Source organism: Equus quagga, chromosome 16, assembly GCF_021613505.1.
Source record: "Equus quagga isolate Etosha38 chromosome 16, UCLA_HA_Equagga_1.0, whole genome shotgun sequence".
In the NCBI taxonomy this organism is placed as follows: Eukaryota; Metazoa; Chordata; class Mammalia; order Perissodactyla; family Equidae; genus Equus; species Equus quagga.
Genome location: NC_060282.1, coordinates 57980244 through 57998192, shown reverse-complemented (window position 1 = coordinate 57998192; position 17949 = coordinate 57980244). Strand labels below are relative to the sequence as shown.

Below are 17949 nucleotides of genomic sequence, written 5' to 3'. Positions count from 1 at the left end.
ACGAAATTTATAAAAAAATATCTTTCTTTCTTCAATGAATGAACCTTTGCTGTTAGTGCCATCAAGTCACTTCTGACTCTTAGCAACACTGTGTACAGCAGAGTGGAACCCTGCCTGGTCTTTTTGCCCCATCCTTCACCTGCTAGCGCTACATCAGATGATGCTCTGCTCCTATTCATAGGGTTTTCATGGCCAATTTTTTTAGCAGTGGGTGGCCACGTCCTTCTTCCTAGTCTGTCTTAGTATGAAATCTCCGCTGAAACCTGTCCACCATGGGTGAGCCTGCTGGTATTTGAAATACTGGTGGCATAGCTTTCAGCATCACAGCAACACGCAGCTGTCATAGTACGACAACCAATAGAGAGTGGTGTGGTCCTCTGCTGGGAAACGAACCCAGACCACAGTGGTGAGAGCACCAAATCCTAACCACTAGGCCACCAGCGCTGGCAAAATTAACCTTAGCTTACTATAACTATTTTACTTTATAAACTTTTCAAATTTTTTAAAACTTTTTGACTCTTTTGTAATAATAGCTAAAACACAAATACACTGAACAGCTATACAAAAATATTTTTTCTTTATATCCTTATTTATATAACCTTTTTTCTATTTTTGAATTTTATTTTTTTTTTCACTCTTTAAACTGTTGTTAAAAACTAAGACACAAACACACACATTAGCCCAGGCCTACAGAGGGTGAAGATCATCAATATCACTGCCTTCCACCTCCACATCTTGTCCCACTGGGAGGTCTTCTGGGGCAGTAACATGCATGGAGCTGTCATCTCCTATGATAACAATACCTTCTTCTGCAACACCTCCTGAAGGACCTGCCTGAGGCTCTTCTTGAGGAGGTGTCACTCTTTTCAGAAATATGTCCATGGTGGTTGGCTTGGTTTGTTCCTTTTTTTCCATCACAGATTTGCTTGTAAGCAGATAATCACCATGAACATTCCTCTCTGTTAATGAAAACCTTTCAGTGTTTGGGGTTCATGTCTTCAAACTTTTTAAGGAGCTTGTTGAGGTCTGCAAAAGCTTCTGCTAAACCCTCCACTGTGAATTTTCTTTGGGCTTCTTTCTCTTCTCTTGCAATAATTTTATGACGGCTATGATGTCACTAGGTGATAGCAATTTTTCAGTTCTGTTATAATCTTACGGGACCCTGTCATATATGTGGTCTGTCATTGATCAAAATGTCATTATGCAATGCAGGACTGTACTTAAAATGGTAATTAGTATCACATAGTAATTGATACCATGGACCACTGCCCAGAGATGGCCAAGATAACTGGTGTCATCCCATTTTGGGGAAAGGGTAAGAGTAACTTCATTATATCAGATGTAACTGGCTTAATTTTGTACACCCCTGGGTTAAGAATGATTTTTATATTTCTAAAAGGTTGTAAACAAACAGAAAACAAGGAGAATATGTGACAGAGACCATGTAAGGCCAGCAGAGCCTAAAATACTTACTACTATGGATCGCTTAATAGAAAAAGTTTGCTGAACCTCAATTATATGAAGACTTGCACCTTTTAAGGGGAAACTATAAAGCTGCCATTGCTGTCACATGAAGTTAAAATGCTTTGTAGAAGGGTGTGGATATAGTGAGTAGTCAAAGGAGTAGGCGGTGCCAGGGATTAAGTTACTGTCAGCTCCACAGCTCTCCTAGACTCAATTCGCTGATGCTGGAGCTTGAACTGTGCAAATTACATTTTCCTTTGTCAGCAGGTTTCTGATTAGCATCCACCACATGACACACTAGAGAGATTGCAAGGCTGGAGGAGGGACAAGTGTCTTGTCCCTTCCTGTTTGCTTCCTGTTCCTGCCAGCATTGCCCGGGTCTAGCCCTTAATCATGGTGGCAGCAACTGATTCCATTCTCCAGCTTTTACTGACACTCCCAGAACCAGCTTCACTGCAACCCCTCAGAGGTACCAGCACTGACAGCAGTGTCGCCTCCTCCAAGGCCTGAGGCCCAGCTCCACGGAGCTCCTCCCCAAGCTTCCAGGTTCTGATAACACCAACCTCTTCCCTGTGTTACCCACATCCGTGGAGGAGCAGCTACTTTTTGCAATCACATCTGTGTTCCATTTTTGCTTTTTTCAATTCTTCAACCTCTTTGTCTAATTTTCTTAAATTATCTCGGTTAAAATATCTACTGTGATTTCTGTTTTCCCAAGAGGACCCTGACTGATACAAGCAAGTTTTCAATAAATATTTGGTAAATAAATAAATACCAGGCACTGTATTATGCACTGGGGTTATGGCAACAAGACAGGCTGGGACCCTGTCTTGATGAAGTGAGTATTTAACTACCATTATAATAAGTGCTATGAAGGGCTATGGTCTTATAGCAATGACCTTAATAAAAAAAGGGTACAAGATACATTATATTTAAGCCTAGAATTTGGGGTCTAATCACAAGGAGCTTTAGACTTTGGAATGTTAAAAGATTATGAGTAAAAAAGATAGGACAGACCTGTACTTCAGAATGATGAATCTAGCAGCAGCTTAGTACTGTTTGATATAAGAAGTTATGAGAGGAAACGTAAGAGACTACTGTAATAATCTAGGTTAGAAGTATAGAAATCCTGAATAAGGTTATGGTAGGACTGGAATGAATAAAATGAATACAGGAAACATGGTAGAGACAGAGTCATAGGTTTTAGTAACTGACTAAATGCAGACAACAAAGAAGACTGGACTAGTCAATGGCATCTGAATCTTCGACTGCTAGTAAATTAAAAGTGAAAGTGGTAATAACACAAAAAGAAGTAGACTATTTAAGAAGTGATATCCAGAAGGCAGTCTAAAATTTCTGAGAAGTCAATACTACAGTTATAAACTTGTGTGTTAGCCAAAAAGAGGAGAGCTTATATCCATGTGTAAAGTGTAATTTTATATAATTCAAAATTAATTACACTATACATACCCCCTGAATTGGTGCTCCAGGGATCATGGCCATATTTGCACGTATTTCTTCATCATTTAAACTCAGGCCCATGTACTGAGAGAGCTCCGGATACAGCTTAGGATAGAGATCTAATATAAATAAATAAATGAATGAATGAATAAAGAAAAAAACATTGGTAGAATATTCAAAATGAAAACTGTTGTTATTGTGGGCTTATGATTGTTTTAAAAAAATTACATTACATTTAATTTATAAAATCTAGGATGAATTTAAATTAGGAATCTGGAAAAGCACTTCCCTATCTCTGTAAGGACAATTAGAAGTGGAAAACAGAAAAAATTTAAGATGAAAGTCATAAAATATGAAGACATTTGAACTGAAATAACCAGAGATTTCTAAATACTCAAGAGTACAGATTTTTCCAAGTAAGCTATTTTGCCCTTCCGTTTTCTTAAAATAAACCTATGTAACTAGCAATTTTGTAAGCATACCACTGATTCTCCAATTCAGAACAACTGACAAAATGTCTACTGTCAAGCCAGCTACTTTATAACTCATTTAGTAAACATGGCTATGAAACGATTCTTAACTACAAAAAAAAAAAAAAAAATCAAAGCTTGTAAATTTATTTAGTGTCATATTTTAAGAATGTTAACCACATTCCAAAGAACTCTTGGAAACAATATAGTTAAATATTAACAGTACTTAACTTAGTAGCAGAGTTAGGTACTATTTCCCAAAGTGCTTTTTTACATGATTTCTGACTTAAAATGGATTTTCTAAAAGAAATTTATTGTTATAAATAGTTATGATAGTCCACAAAAACCTATTTAATACTCTGTACGTATCTTAAGTCACATTATTTAAGGGCTGTGTCCTGAATCCCTATGAACTCAGAGGAAGAGGGACCAAAGAGAAGCGCATGGAGATTGGGGCGAGATTCCAGGATTTGGGAAGCTCCCCCAAAAGGATGTGGTTGGAAATTTCACCCCCACAATTCTGTAAAGATAGAGGACAGTTCAGGAAGTTGAAAAGAAGTTCAAGAGCAGTAGCAGGCGGCACAATTCACATAGGAGGTTTTTTCATAAATGAATCAGTCATCAGGTAGGGACTTGTGAGAGGCGATACTTAATTTTATTAACTTAATTTTCATTAAGCCGTTAAACATCTTCATATTCATAGCTCATTTTCTTGATTACAGGATTATTTTTTGAAATGAATATTTTTTTCTTCTTACCGGTAGAGCTTTAACCAACAATTTTATGCTGAATCTTTAAAGAAAATCTTGGATTCTCTATTTCAGCAAAAGAACACTTAACAGATATTTCTGTTCAAGGAAACTAAACCCAAAGTATAAACCTACTTCCATCTTGAGAGACGGGAGGAGCAGAAGCTTCAGACAAAACTGCTGGGTTGGCAGGGTTTGCAGAATAGGCAGTCTGAGCCTGAAAAAGAAAAAAAGAAAATTCTAACAATGCTATTTATATAATTATTTAAAATTCTTATATAATTTCTAAGTTAAATTCAGTACTTCCAAAAAGAAACTAAAACACCTAAATTTTATTCAAGGAATTTTAATTTCAAACACTTCAGCAATACGTTTTTCAAAGAAAATCTGCAAATCACAAATACATTTCATATTCTAAATATTTTAACAATAGCATATAAAACTTGACTAAACAGCATTCTACCTATCTTATAACCAATATTTCACAGTGCTGTTCCAAATTAATAAACTAATATTTTCAAAATTCATTATAAAATGTATACATTTTACATCTTCATTATTCTTTTACTAATTAGTCTAAGTAAAAATATTTTATTTGCATGAGGAAAAAAGCTCAACCACATTCATATAAAAAGTCACATAGAAAAACACCTAAAATCTAAACACTTAAGTTGCTAATATTTATTTTGCCATTTTAGCATATCTCATTGAAATAATCTGTATCTTCATTTTAGCAAGTATAAGAAAGGGTTATGCTATACTAAATACAAAAGTATTACAAAGTATGCAAAACACATTTTATCACTGACATGAATGATGATAAAGTAATGTAATTTATAACTGTTAAACAAACTTGCCAAAATCACTTTGACAATGGATATATTTATCAATGCTACTCATGCTCAAGCATGGCAGCAACTCTTCTCGGGGCTGCCTTCATAGCCCATGTTGTGGCGAGTCCTCCACTGATGGAAATCCTTTTTCCTTTACAGATAGATCTCACTTTCTCAAACAGCCATACATCATTTAGAGACAAGGCTGGTAATAAGTTGTATGAGCCCATCTCTAATATAACTTTTTACTTAATTGGAAATATGTCGATTAAGTAATGAAGTTTATACCTATATCTCAATCTAGTCCTGAAATTAATGCTAAGGGTAGTCACAAAGATGCTTGGAGAGATGGAAGCTTAATTTAAATAAGTACAGCCTACAAAAGTATTAAATAGTACTTCACTCATTTGGATTGTAAATGTTCTCATATGCTTGTTTTTAATTTTAAAATTTTCTTTATTACTCCAGTAACGTTGGATAATAACGTTATATAACTTTCAGGTTTACATCGTAATATAGTTCGAATTCTGTGTAGATTACATCATGTTCACCACCCAAAGACTAATTACAATCCATCACCTCACACAAATGTGCCTAATCACCCCTTCTGCCCGCCTCCCTCTCCCACTTCCCCTCTGGTAACCACTAATCCAATCTCTGTTGCCATGTGTGAGTTTGTCGTTGTTTTTATCTTCTACTTATGAGTGAGATCATATGGTATTTGACTTTCTCCCTCTGACTTAGTTCACTCAGCATAATACCCTCAAGGTCCATCCATGCTGTCAAAAGTGGCCAGATTTCATCATTTCTTACAGCTGAGTAGGATTCCATTGTGTATATATAGCACATCGTTTTTATCCATTCGTCCCTTGATGGGCGCCTAGGCTGCTTCCAAGTCTTGGCTATTGGGAATGATGCTGCAATGAACATAGGGGTGCATGTATCTTTATGCATTTGTTTTTTCAAGTTCTTTGGATAAATACCCAGCAGTGGAATAGCTAGATTACATGGTAGATCTATTCTTAATTTTTTGAGGAAACTCCATACTGTTTTCCACAGTGGCTGCACCAGTTTGCACTCCCACCAGCAGTGTATGAGGGTTCCCTTCTCTCCACATCCTCTCCAACACTTGTCATTTCCTGTCTTGTTAATTATAGCCATTCTGACTGCAGTGAGGTGATCATCTCATTGTAGTTTTGATTTGCATTTCCCTGTTAATGATGTTGAACATCTTTTCACGTGCCTGTTGGCCATCCATATATTTTCTTTGGAGAAATCTCTGTTCAGATGTTTCGCCCATTTTTTAATTGAGTTGTTGGTTTTTTTATTGTTGAGACATAAGAGTTCTTGTATATTTTGGATATTAACCCCTCATATGATGTATGGTTTACAAATATCCTCTCCCAATTGTTAGGTTGTCTTTCAATTTTGTTGATGGTTTTCTTTGCTGTGCAGAAGCTTTTTAGTTTGATGCAGTCCCATTTGTTCATTTTTTTTTTTATTGTTTCCCTTACCCAGTCAGACACAGTATTTGAAAAAATGCTGCTAAGACCGAAGCCAAAGAGCGTACTGCCTAAGTTTTCTTCTAGAAGTTTCATGGTTTCAGGTCTTAAATTCAAGTTTTTAATCCATTTTGAGTTGATTTTTGTGCATGGTGTAAGATAATGGTCTACTTTCCTTCTTTTGCACGTGGCTGTCCAGTTTCCCAACACCATTTACTGAAGAGACTCTCCTTTCTCCATTGCATACTCTCGGCTCCTTTGTCAAATATTAGCTGTCCACAGGTGTGTGGATTCATTTCTGGGCTCTCGATTCTGTTCCATTGATCTGAGTGTCTGTTTTTGTGCCAGTACCAGGCTGTTTTGGTTACTATAGCCTTGTGGTATATTTTGAAATCACAGTGTGTCATACCTCCAGCTTTGCTCTTTTCCCTCAGAATTCCTCTTGCTATTTGGGGTCTTTTGTTGTTCCATATAAATTTTAGGATTCTTTCCTCCATTTCTGTGAAAAATGTTGATGGAACTTTGATAGGTATTGCATTGAATCTATAGATTGCTTTAGGAAGAATGGACATTTTAACTAAGCTAATTCTTCCAAACCAAGAGCATGGAATATCTTTCCATTTCTTTGCGTCGTCTTCAATGTCTTTCAACAGTGTTTTATAGTTTTTGGTGTAAAGATCTTTCACCTCTTTGGTTAAGTTTATTCCCAGATATTTTATTCTTTTTGTTGCAATTGTAAATGGGATTGTATTCTTAATTTCTCTTTCTGCTACTTTGTTGCTAGTGTATAGAAATGCAACTGATTCTTGTATGTTGATTTTGTATCCTGTGACTTAACTGTATTCATGTACTACTTCTAAAAGTTTTTTAGTTGATTTTTTAGGGTTTTCTATATATAAAATCATGTTGTCTGCAAAGAGTGACAGTTTCACTTCTTCTGTTCCAATTTGGATCCCTTTCATTTCTTTTTCTTACCTGATTGCTCTGGCTAGGATTTCCAATACTATGGTAAATAAGAGTGATGAAAGTGGGCATTCTTGTCTGGTTCCTGTTCTTAGAGGGATAGCTTTCAGTTTTTCTGCATTCTGAATAATATTAGCTGTGGGTTTGTCATATATGGCCTTTATTGTGTCGTGGTATTTTGCCTTCTATACTGATTTTATTTTGAGTTATCATAAATGGATGCTGCATCCTGTCACATGATTTCTCTACATCTATTGAGATGATCATGTGATTTTTATTCTTCATTTTGTTAATGTGGAGTATGACGTTCATAGATTTGCAGATGTTGAACCATCCCTGCATCCCTGGAATAAATCCCACTTGATCACGGTATATGATCTTTTTAACACATTGTTGTATTCGATATGCTAGTATTTTGGTGAGGATTTCTGCAGCAATGTCAATCACTGATATTGGCCTGTAGTTTCTTTTTTTGTGTTGTCCTTGTCTGATTTTTGGTATCAGGGTAATTTTGGCTTCACAGAATGAGTCAGGAAGCTTCTTCTCCTCTTCAGTTTTCTGGAAGAGTTTGAGAAGGATCGACAGTAAGTCTTCTTTGAATGTTTGGTAGAATTCACCAGGGAAGCCATCTGGTCCTGGACTTTTATTTTTGGGGAGGTTTTTGATTACTGTTTCGATCTCCTTACTGGTGATTGGTATACTCAAATTCTCTACTTCTTGGTCCAGTTTTGGAAGGTTGTATGATTCTAAGAATTTACCCATTTCTTCCAGATTATCCAATTTGTTGGCATATAGCTTTTCATGGTATTCTCTTATAATCTTTTTTATTTCTGAGGTGTCCATTGTAATTTCTCCTCTTTCATTCCTCATGTTGTTTATTTGAGCCTTCTCTTTTTCTTGGTGAGTCTAGCTAAAGGTTTGTCAATTTTGTTTATCTTTTCAAAGAACCAGTTCTTGACTTCATTAATTTTTTCTATTGTTTTTTTAGTCTCTGTTTATTTCTGCTCTGATTTTTATTATTTCCTTCCTTCTGCTTATTTTGGGCTTTGTTTGTTCTCCTTTTTCCAGTTTCTTTAGCTGCACTGTTACACTGTTTGTTTGGGATATTTCTTGTTTGTTGAGGAAGGCCTGAATTGCTATAAACTTCCCTCTTAGAAACGCTTTTGCTGTATCCATAGATTTTGGCATGCCGTATTTTCATTTTCATTTGTCTCCAGGAATTTTATGATTTCTCCTTAGAATTCTTCACTGACCCAATCGTTGTTCAGTAGCATTTTGTTTAATCTCCACACTTTTGTGGTTTTTCTGATTTTCTTGTAGTTGATTTCTAGTTTCATACCAGTGTGGTCAGAAAAGATGCTTGGTATTATTTCAATCTTAAATTTCTCTTTTTTTTTAAGCCAGAAAGTCTTTGCAAGTATTTCTGAGTGTTTTTTTTTTTATGATTTTAGGTTTTTTCCTTTTCTTCCCAAAGCCCCCTGGTACATAGTTGTGTATTCTCAGTTGTGGGTCCTTCCAGTTGTGGCTGTGGGATGCTGCCTCAGCATGGCCTGATGAGCAGTGCCATGTCTGCGCCCAGGATTCGAACCAGCGAAACCCTGGGCCGCCGAAGCAGAGCACATGAACTTAAGCACTTGGCCACATGGCCAGCCCCTCGATCTTAAATTTCTTGAGACTTGTTTTATGGCCTAATATGTGATCTATCCTGAAGAATGCTCCATGTGCAGTTGAAAAGAATGTGTATTCTGTGGTTTTTGAATGAAATACTCTATATATTTATATCTACTAAGTCTGTCCAGTCTAATGTGTCATTTAAGGCCAATATTTCCTTACTGATCTTCTGTTTGGATGATCTATCCACTGGTGTAAGAGGAGTGTCAAAGTTTCCTCCTATTATTATGTTACTATTTCTCCTTTTATGTCTGTTAATAACTGCTTTATATATTTAGGTGCTCCTATGTTGGGTGCAGAGATATTTACAAGTGTTATATCCTCTTCTTTGATTGTTCCCTTTATCATTATGTAGTGTCCTTCTCTCTCTCGCTATAGTTTTTATTTTAAAGTCTATTTTGCCTGATATAAGTATTGCTACTCTAGCTTTCTTTTCTTTGCCATTTGCATGGAGTATCTTTTTCCATCCTTTCACTTTCAGTTTGTGAGTGTCTTTAGGTCTGAAGTGTGTTTCATGTATGCTGCAATACACATGGGTCTTGTTTTTTCTCTAATCGGCCACCTTATGCCTTCAGTCCAGTGACATTTAAAGTAGCTATTGATAAATATGTATTTGCCATTTTGCTACTTTTTTTTTCTGGGCGTTTTAGTAGTAATTCTCTGTTCTTCTTCTCTTGCTCTCTTCCCTTGTGGTCTGATGGCATTCTTTAGTATTATGTTTGATTTCTTTCCTCTTATTTATTTATTATAGGTTTCTGGTTTGTGATTACCATGAGAGTTCATATATAATATTCTACGTATACAGCAATCTATATTGAGTTGGTAGTCTCTTTAGTTAGACCTCTTTCTAAAAGTTCTACACTTTTACTCCCCTCCTCCCACATTTTATGTTTTTGAAATCATATTTAATCTCTAATTTTGTGTTTCTATCTGTTACCCTCTTATCATTGAAATAGGTAATTTTAGTACTTTTGTCTTTTAACATTCATATTATCTTCATAGGTCGTTGATCTGCTATCTTTACTGTATTTTTGCCTTTACCAGTGGTTTTATTGCTTTTTTTTTTTTTTTTTTTTTTTTGATAATTTTCTTATCCCTATTTATGGTCTTCTCTTTCCCACTCAAATAAGTTCCTTCAGCATTTCTTGTAGAACTGGCTTCTTGGTGATAAACTCCTTTAAGTTTTGCTTGTCTGAGAAACTATTTATCTCTCCTTCTATTCTGAATGATAACCTTGCTGAATAGAGTATTCTCATATGCTTGTTACCGAGTCATTGTTTAATGTTCATTATTTCATAATTTGTCATATTTGAAACTGAAATAAAACGTGGCATGAAAATATAATTTTAAGTAATGATCCACAAACTCAAAGTATGTTAAATTTTGAAAGTTCCTCAACCAGTTATCAGCTAAAAGGAGCTAGTGGCCAGTGGATTACTTCTTGGATAATATCTCAGAAAAAAAAATACTATTCAGCACTAAAAAGAAATGAGCTATCAAGCCATGAAAAGACATAGAAGGAACTTAAACATATATTACTAAGTGAAAGAAACCAATCCAAAAGGCTGAAGACAGTATGATTCCAACTAGTGTGGAAAAGGCAAAACTTCAGAGACACTAAAAAGATGAGTGATTTCCAGGGATTAGTAGGGAGAGAGGGAAGAAGAAACAGAGCACAGAGCATTTTTAGAACAGTGCAAGTACTTTGTAAGATACTACAATGATGGCTATGTCATTATACATTTGTCAAACCCAATAGTGTGTACAACACCAAGAGTGAACCTTAATGTAAACTACGGACTTTGTGTGGTAATAATATCAGTGTAGGTAATCAACTGCAACGTACCACTCTGGTGAGGATGCTGATAGTAGGAAGGATGTGCACTGTGTAGGGGTTGGGGGTGATGGGTGTACTGTGGAAACTCTTACTTCTCATTCAATTTTGCTGTGACCTAAAACTATTCTAAATAGAATTTATTAAGTAAAAAATTGTTTCTTTTTACATTGGCTATTATTTTCTTTTTTTTAATTCATTGTTATTGCTCTTATCCAAAGAATACTAAAATAAGAATATATACAGAAAGCTCTCTGCAAAGTTATATATTTAATTATTACATAATCTGTAGTAAAAATAAAACAAAAGAAAGATGGTACAACAAGGGCTTAAGGACTGTAAGCCACTAAACGTAACAAATTATTTCACACTTACTTGAAATCTCGAACTATTAAAAAAGGGGGGGGGGGAGGTGCCCAAGGAGTACACAGTTACTGGCATGTTGTCTCTGCCATTTCAGAAAGCATGTGGAGAGATCATGCTTGTGGAGCCACCAGTGTCAACCTCTGCTCACTGTGTTAGGAAACTGTTGAGCACTGGATCCCTGTATCATTGTTTCTTAAAAGCTTATTTTGTATAGGCAGAGCAACCACAGGCTCCTGCTAAGGGTTCACAACGGATAGAGAGGTTCAGGGATTATATGAGGCTGAAAGCCACGGCCTAATGGCTATTGTAAAACAGTTTACAAAATATGAACTGCCAGGTCATTGCTGCAGTTAGCTTTGCTGTGGTGTAAAAGGCCAAAAGATTAGAAAATGAATACTACCTCTTCAGGGGCATCTCAAGAACAAGAACAACAAAACCACCTACCATAAAAAATGAAGCAAAAATAAAAATACAGCCCAAGACTTCAGTGGCTAGGTTAGGAATACTTTTAAATCCAGCGAGAATAAAAAAACCACATTTCTCCCTCCTTACTCACTGCTCTATCTCCAAGCAGTAGCTAGATTCCTGCTTGGAACCATAAAACATCTTCTAATGGAAATATTCACGTATTTTGCTTCTGCTTAACGAGGTCAGTCTGGATAGCCCTCTTTATTTTCCAAGCCAACATTTGTCAATATCAACTCTGTCCTCCTTTTTCTGCTATTTTCAAATAACAAACCTGCTCAAAGTCAACTATGGTTAATTTAAGAGTTCAATTCTATAAAAACTAACAAAAAAGGGTGAAAACAGAAATTAGTCATTCTTTCATATCCATCTGCAAATCCTTATCACTTAGTGTTCTGATGTCATATTAATGGTTTATCTGTTATTCTTGAATGCTAAATATTTCAGGAAAAAACTTCTTAAAAAGAGTGTGCTTATTCACATGAACTTGGTGGAAATAAAAACCACATGGGAAAATACTGACAACACACTGAAGAAAGAACCAATAGAGCATTTAGGATAACTGAACAGGCCACTTAAAACTGGGAGCCATCAAAGCCTCGGCAGCCAAACAGCAGATTTCAGAGATTTTTTTTTTTTTTTTTGAGGAGGATTAGCCCTGAGCTAACATCTGCCACCAATCCTCTTTTTGCTGAGGAAGACTGGACCTGAGCTAACATCCGTGCCCATCTTCCTCTATTTTACATGTGGGACACCTGCCACAGCATGGCTTAATGAGTGGTACAATGTCTGCACCTGGGATCTGAACCGGCGAACCCTGGGCTGCCAAAGTGGAACATGTGCACTTAACCGCTGTGCCACTGGGCCAGCCCCAGATTTCAAGAGATTTTACAAACCACATTTTGACGTCCCTAGTGGATCTATGATGGAAAATATGTGTTCCGGATCTGGCCCTCATACTTCCCAATCATTGCCACAAGGTTAATAATTCCAGCCACACATTTGTTAGTATTGCCAGGTTTTTTTTCACCCTATAAAAAGGTTAACATTTTGTCTAAAAAACGCTTATATTCTTGAGGTTGTTTAAGACTTCTCACAAATGTGTAATAAACTTTTTACACTCATTATATTAATTATTAAGAAGTAAATCTCAGAGTAAACTGAAGTCAAGGCCTCAAGTAAAATGATCTTTAGTGTAAGAAGCTTTGAAGCACTAAACAACTCAAAAAGAATTTCATCACATTTATTGTATTAAAAAGATTCTAGGGGGGCTGGCCCAGTGGTGTAGTGGCTAAGCTGGTATGCTCCACTTTGGCAGCCTGGGGTTTGCAGGTTCAGATCCCAGGTATGGACCTACACATCACTCATCAAGCCATGCTGTGGCAGCATCCCACATAGAACAGAGAAAGACTGGCACAGATGTTAGCTCATCCACAATCTTCTTCAAGCAAAAAGAGGAAGACTGGCAACAGATGTTAGCTCAGGGCCAATCTTCCTCACCTCCCCCCCCAAAAAAATTCTAGGAACAAAGTAGTACAACAGAGTTTATCTTGTCAAATTGTATCTTGTCAAATTAAAAGAATAAACAACAGCTGAAAAAAATCTGATTTTATAAGAAATCAAGGTGAAAGTAAATGAAACAAAATGGGTTTATTAAACACTACAAATTATCTCCAGTTAAAAACAACAATAAAACTTTAAAAAATAGCAAGGATTGATCTCAATCCCAAACCTTCTTCTTAAGCAGAAGTATCTGTCTTCAGAGCTAATATTTACATGAAGGACTATAAAATTTTTGACTTTATGAAACTAGAAATACTATAATCCTTAACATAGTCATTTAGACCGTGAATACATGAAATGTCTGCGGCTTACATCTAAAAGGAAATAAATCACTATACTTTCATTCTGCTTTTACACTACTGCTCTTCTAAAAGCAGCAGGTACTTCAATATTTCTATAATTGTTAACTTTAAAGAGAAGGGAAGGAATTATTTTAAAGATTGGTCATACTTGAAGATCCAAAAGAACAATGTACTAATTTTGAACAAAAGTATGAACGTCCAAAAATTTGGAGTCTATTTTACCAACTTAAATATGTTGCATTTAATTTAAATTTTAAATAGCTATCTTTGAAGAGTTTAGGTCCAGTTTTAAAGAAATATCCCCTGCCCATTAAATCATACTGAAATGAAAAAGAATCGCTGGCTTTTCTGTAACTTTTTAGTCTGCAATTACTAAATTGAAAAAAAGTTTATGAAGTGGACAAATGAACAAATATATCTGTTATTTAAGTTTCTTGCTTCGCTTCCCCTCTAACTAGAATGTATGGCATAGTATTAAAAAAAGCAGTACTTAAATAACTTCAACGTACCTGAATTACTTTGTCTACCTTCAGGTCTTCAAGAGATGGGTACAGAGACATTTTTGCAGGATTTTTCTAAAGAAAAGTCAAACAAATAAATTGCTGTAATTCAAATTTCACGAAAATTTAACTAGTATGTGCAGCCAACAACATACATATAAACGTGTAAATATTTAAAATAAGAAACATTTAAATTGCAAAATGCATGGAAAATATGAACAGCTAGGCTATACTAAAAACTGTTAACTGTTACCAAACTACCTCTCCCTCCCCTCCCTTCCTACTACCATCAAACCACATCCACTACAGATTTTAAACTTCTTTCAAGGAAAAGTCCCTTCATTTCAAAAGTTTAGAAAATCAAAGAGAACGGCTATGTGACTTCCCTAGTTTACACAAGTGTTTGGCAACTGAATGAGGGTTATATCCCTCTGATAAAAACCTAAAACGGTTCATGTGCAATGTCTGTACAACCTCTATCATTAGTAAATCAAATATATATACACATTTATGTACATAAAAAAAGCATACGCCAACTGTTAACAATAGTCTTATCTTCAGAAAACATGAATGAAATAGATAGTAAGAGACAGAGCGATAAGAGGGAGATTTTTACATTTTAAACATTTCTATATTGTTCAATGTTTTTTAGTGACCACGAATTGTTTTCTGGAGAGTCATGTGTTGCTTAACAATGGGGCTATGTTCTGAGAAATGCATCATTAGGCAATTTCGTTGTGTGAACATCACAGAGTATACTTACACAAACCAGATGGTATAGCCTACTACACACCTAGGCTGTATGGTACTAATCTTATAGAACCACTACTGTAAATTAAGTCCATCGTTGACTGAATTGTTGTTATGTGGTGCACGACCATAATTTAAAACAAAATTCTCTAAAAGTATCATAAGGTTATGTACTTTGAAATTTTGTTAAGCTATTCTGAGATGACTACCTGGTATTTTCTTTAAACCCAACAAAACAGAATATATCCTAAATTGGTACAGGATTTGACATAGGTTCTTGAGCCGGCTATCAATTTATTACCTCTCATCTCCAAATCCACCCATTATTGGCTGCTCTGCAATAATGGAGATGGGCCCTTTAAATATTGCTCTTTCACCAGCTGGCAGGATGTTAATCTCTGTCAGTAGAGGGAGGTGGAGAAACACTGAATGAGAAAGGGTTTTTTCTTCCAAGTTCCAGTGTACTACTTCTGCCAGGCTCCTGCAGTACCTGCTTCTCTACACATCTTGCTCCTGTAGGGAGCAGCTTCTTAAACACCCAGCTCCTGCAGTGCACAGCAGCCAACAGTGACCCCAGCACTCTGTTCAGCAGCTTCCCAGCATGGTGCCATCAGCAAGGCATGTCCCCATGAGTAACTTCCCCTAGCAACTCATCAATTGGCTTGCAGCAAGTTCCAAGGTGCAGCACCTCCCCGTGGATGGTCTCCCTCAGCACCCCAAAGGGAGAATTTCCAGTAACTTTGGTAGCTCAGAAACTTCACCACCCACTGAGGGATGGCTACACTCTCGCCAACAGGGCCTGGATCTTCCTGGGGCACTCTACGTCAGCCCTGGGGTTAGTAGATACTTATTAAACCTCCTCTTCCTGTATTTATTAAAGTTCTCTTTACTTCTTACTAGCCAATCCCTCTTTCTTCAATCATGCTATAGTTCATAATCCTGCACATTAAACTTTCACTCTTCAAATTACTAGGTGGTTTCTGAGTCTTGGTTGGATGCTAAATAACAACAGGTTTTTTTCAATTGATATACTTCACATACCATAAAATTCACTCTTTTAAAGTATACAATTCAGTAGTTTTAAGTATATTCAGAGTTGTACAACCACCTCTACCATCTAACATTAGAACGTTTCCATCATCTCAAAAAGCAACTTCATGCCCACCCATTCTTCCTTCCCCTCAGCTCCAGGCAACTACCAATCTACTTTCTGCCTCTCGATTTGCCTATTCTGGACATTTAATTCAGAATCAGGGAAGATGTGGCCTTCTGTGTCGGGTTTCTTTCAGTGAGTATAATGCTTTTAAGGTTGATCCACGTTGCAGCACTTACCAGTACTTCATTCCTGTCTCTGGCTGAATAATATCCCATTGTATGGATATACCACATTTTGGATATCTGCTCATTCAGTTGGTGACATTTTGGACTGTTTTACACATGTTCACTATTATGAACTTTGACTACTGAGAATAATGCTAGTAATAAACATTTACATCCAAATATTTGTGTAAACACATATGTTTAATTCTCTTGGTATATGGCTAGGAGCAGAATTGCTAGGTCATATTGAAACTCTATGTTTAACTTTTTTGAGGAACTGCCAAACTGGTTTGCAAAGTAGCTGCACCATTTTACATTCCCACCAGCAACACACAAGGGAGGGTTCCAATTTCTCCATATCCTCAACAATACTTGCTATTGTCTGGCTTTTTTATTACATCATCCTAGTAGATGTGAAGCACCATGTCATTGTAGTTTTGATTTGTATTTCCCTAATGAATAATGATGTTGAGCATCTTTTCATGTGCTTATCAGCCATTTGTATATCTTTGTAGAAATGTCTATATAAATCCTTTACTCATGTTACTTCCTCTCCTTGCCTACTTGCCCTGGACTAGAACCTCCAATAAAATGCTGAATAAAAGTGGCCTGATACAGTTTTTAAGGGGAAAATAGGGCTTAGCTTTGAGAATAAAATGCAGGTTCTTGAGAAAGCACAGTCAAATATGACTTGATTCTATTAATCCAGGGAAACAAAATGGAGTACCTTTTCTGTGTCTCAAAGGATCCGTTCCCTAGCAGACTTCCCCTTAAACACATTTTACTTAAACCTTCAATCATTTTGTCAACATCACAAACAAAATCATTTTAAATTCACTGGAATAAATGTTGAGTGGTAATCTAATACAATTTCTATTTTTGGTTTCTATTTTTGGTTCTGCGACTGGCTACCTGCAAGATCCCATTTTCCTCATGAAAAACAAACTGGATGAGTTGGTTCATTTCAAAACTTGATGAGTAGTTTTCCAAATTTTTTTCCCCATAGAAGCTTTCATTCAAACAAATATTAACTGAAGTTGTCTGAACAACTCTGAAATCACTCATATCCAGACACGCAAGCCTAGAGAAAAGAATGAGCTTTTGAGAACTTGTAAAAAATAACAAGTATCACCCCAACAGATACATTTTTTTTTTTGAAACTTAGTTTCAGGTTTGCTCTAAGTATGCTGATTTTAATTAACTTGCACCATTCTTCTAAAATACAAAGGATTCTACAATGATTTTACTTCAAACTATTTTCTTGGCCTCATTTCATCCAATTTCTTTCGAAGCATTACAATGTTCTAGCCACAAACGACTTCCTATTTCCCACAGAGATCAAGTGCTTCTGTGCCTCCCTATCTTTGCAAAAGCTACTTTCTCTTCCTGGAATGTCCTTCTAGGACTTCTCTACCAAAATCCTAGTTAAGAGCCACTTCTGCGAAGGCAGCTTTGATGACCTCAATCATGGGTTCAGCAGGACAGCAGCAAACAAAGAAACAGTTAACTGGCTATCACCCCAGGGCTCAGAGCAGAAGTAACAGACAAAAACACCCATCTCCCAGTCTTCCCCTGAGATCTATCTGCATACTTCTAAAGGTGCTGCCTGAGGGTCTAGCTTCCAATCATCTAGAATCTAGGTGCTGAGTGAGATCCTCCCCTTTGGGACACACAGATCGTGGCACACCCTGAACTACTGGGGGTCACTGAGAATAAAGTAGGCTGCTTGGACAACT

General features: G+C 36.4%; 1 protein-coding gene across 2 annotated transcripts in view; it reads right to left on the bottom strand.

The window, feature by feature from the left end:
* The window catches only part of SDCBP (syndecan binding protein), a 40896-nt gene that overhangs the window by 11053 nt on the left and 11894 nt on the right, over window positions 1-17949 (bottom strand). For both annotated transcript variants that reach the window (XM_046642634.1, XM_046642633.1), the window contains exons 2-4: window positions 14153-14218; window positions 4280-4361; window positions 2935-3044 (exon numbers count right to left, since the gene is read on the bottom strand). In XM_046642634.1, coding sequence (XP_046498590.1) covers window positions 2935-3044; window positions 4280-4361; window positions 14153-14203 — 243 coding nt within the window. In that variant the 5' untranslated portion in view covers window positions 14204-14218. The remainder of the gene's footprint in view (window positions 1-2934; window positions 3045-4279; window positions 4362-14152; window positions 14219-17949) is intronic.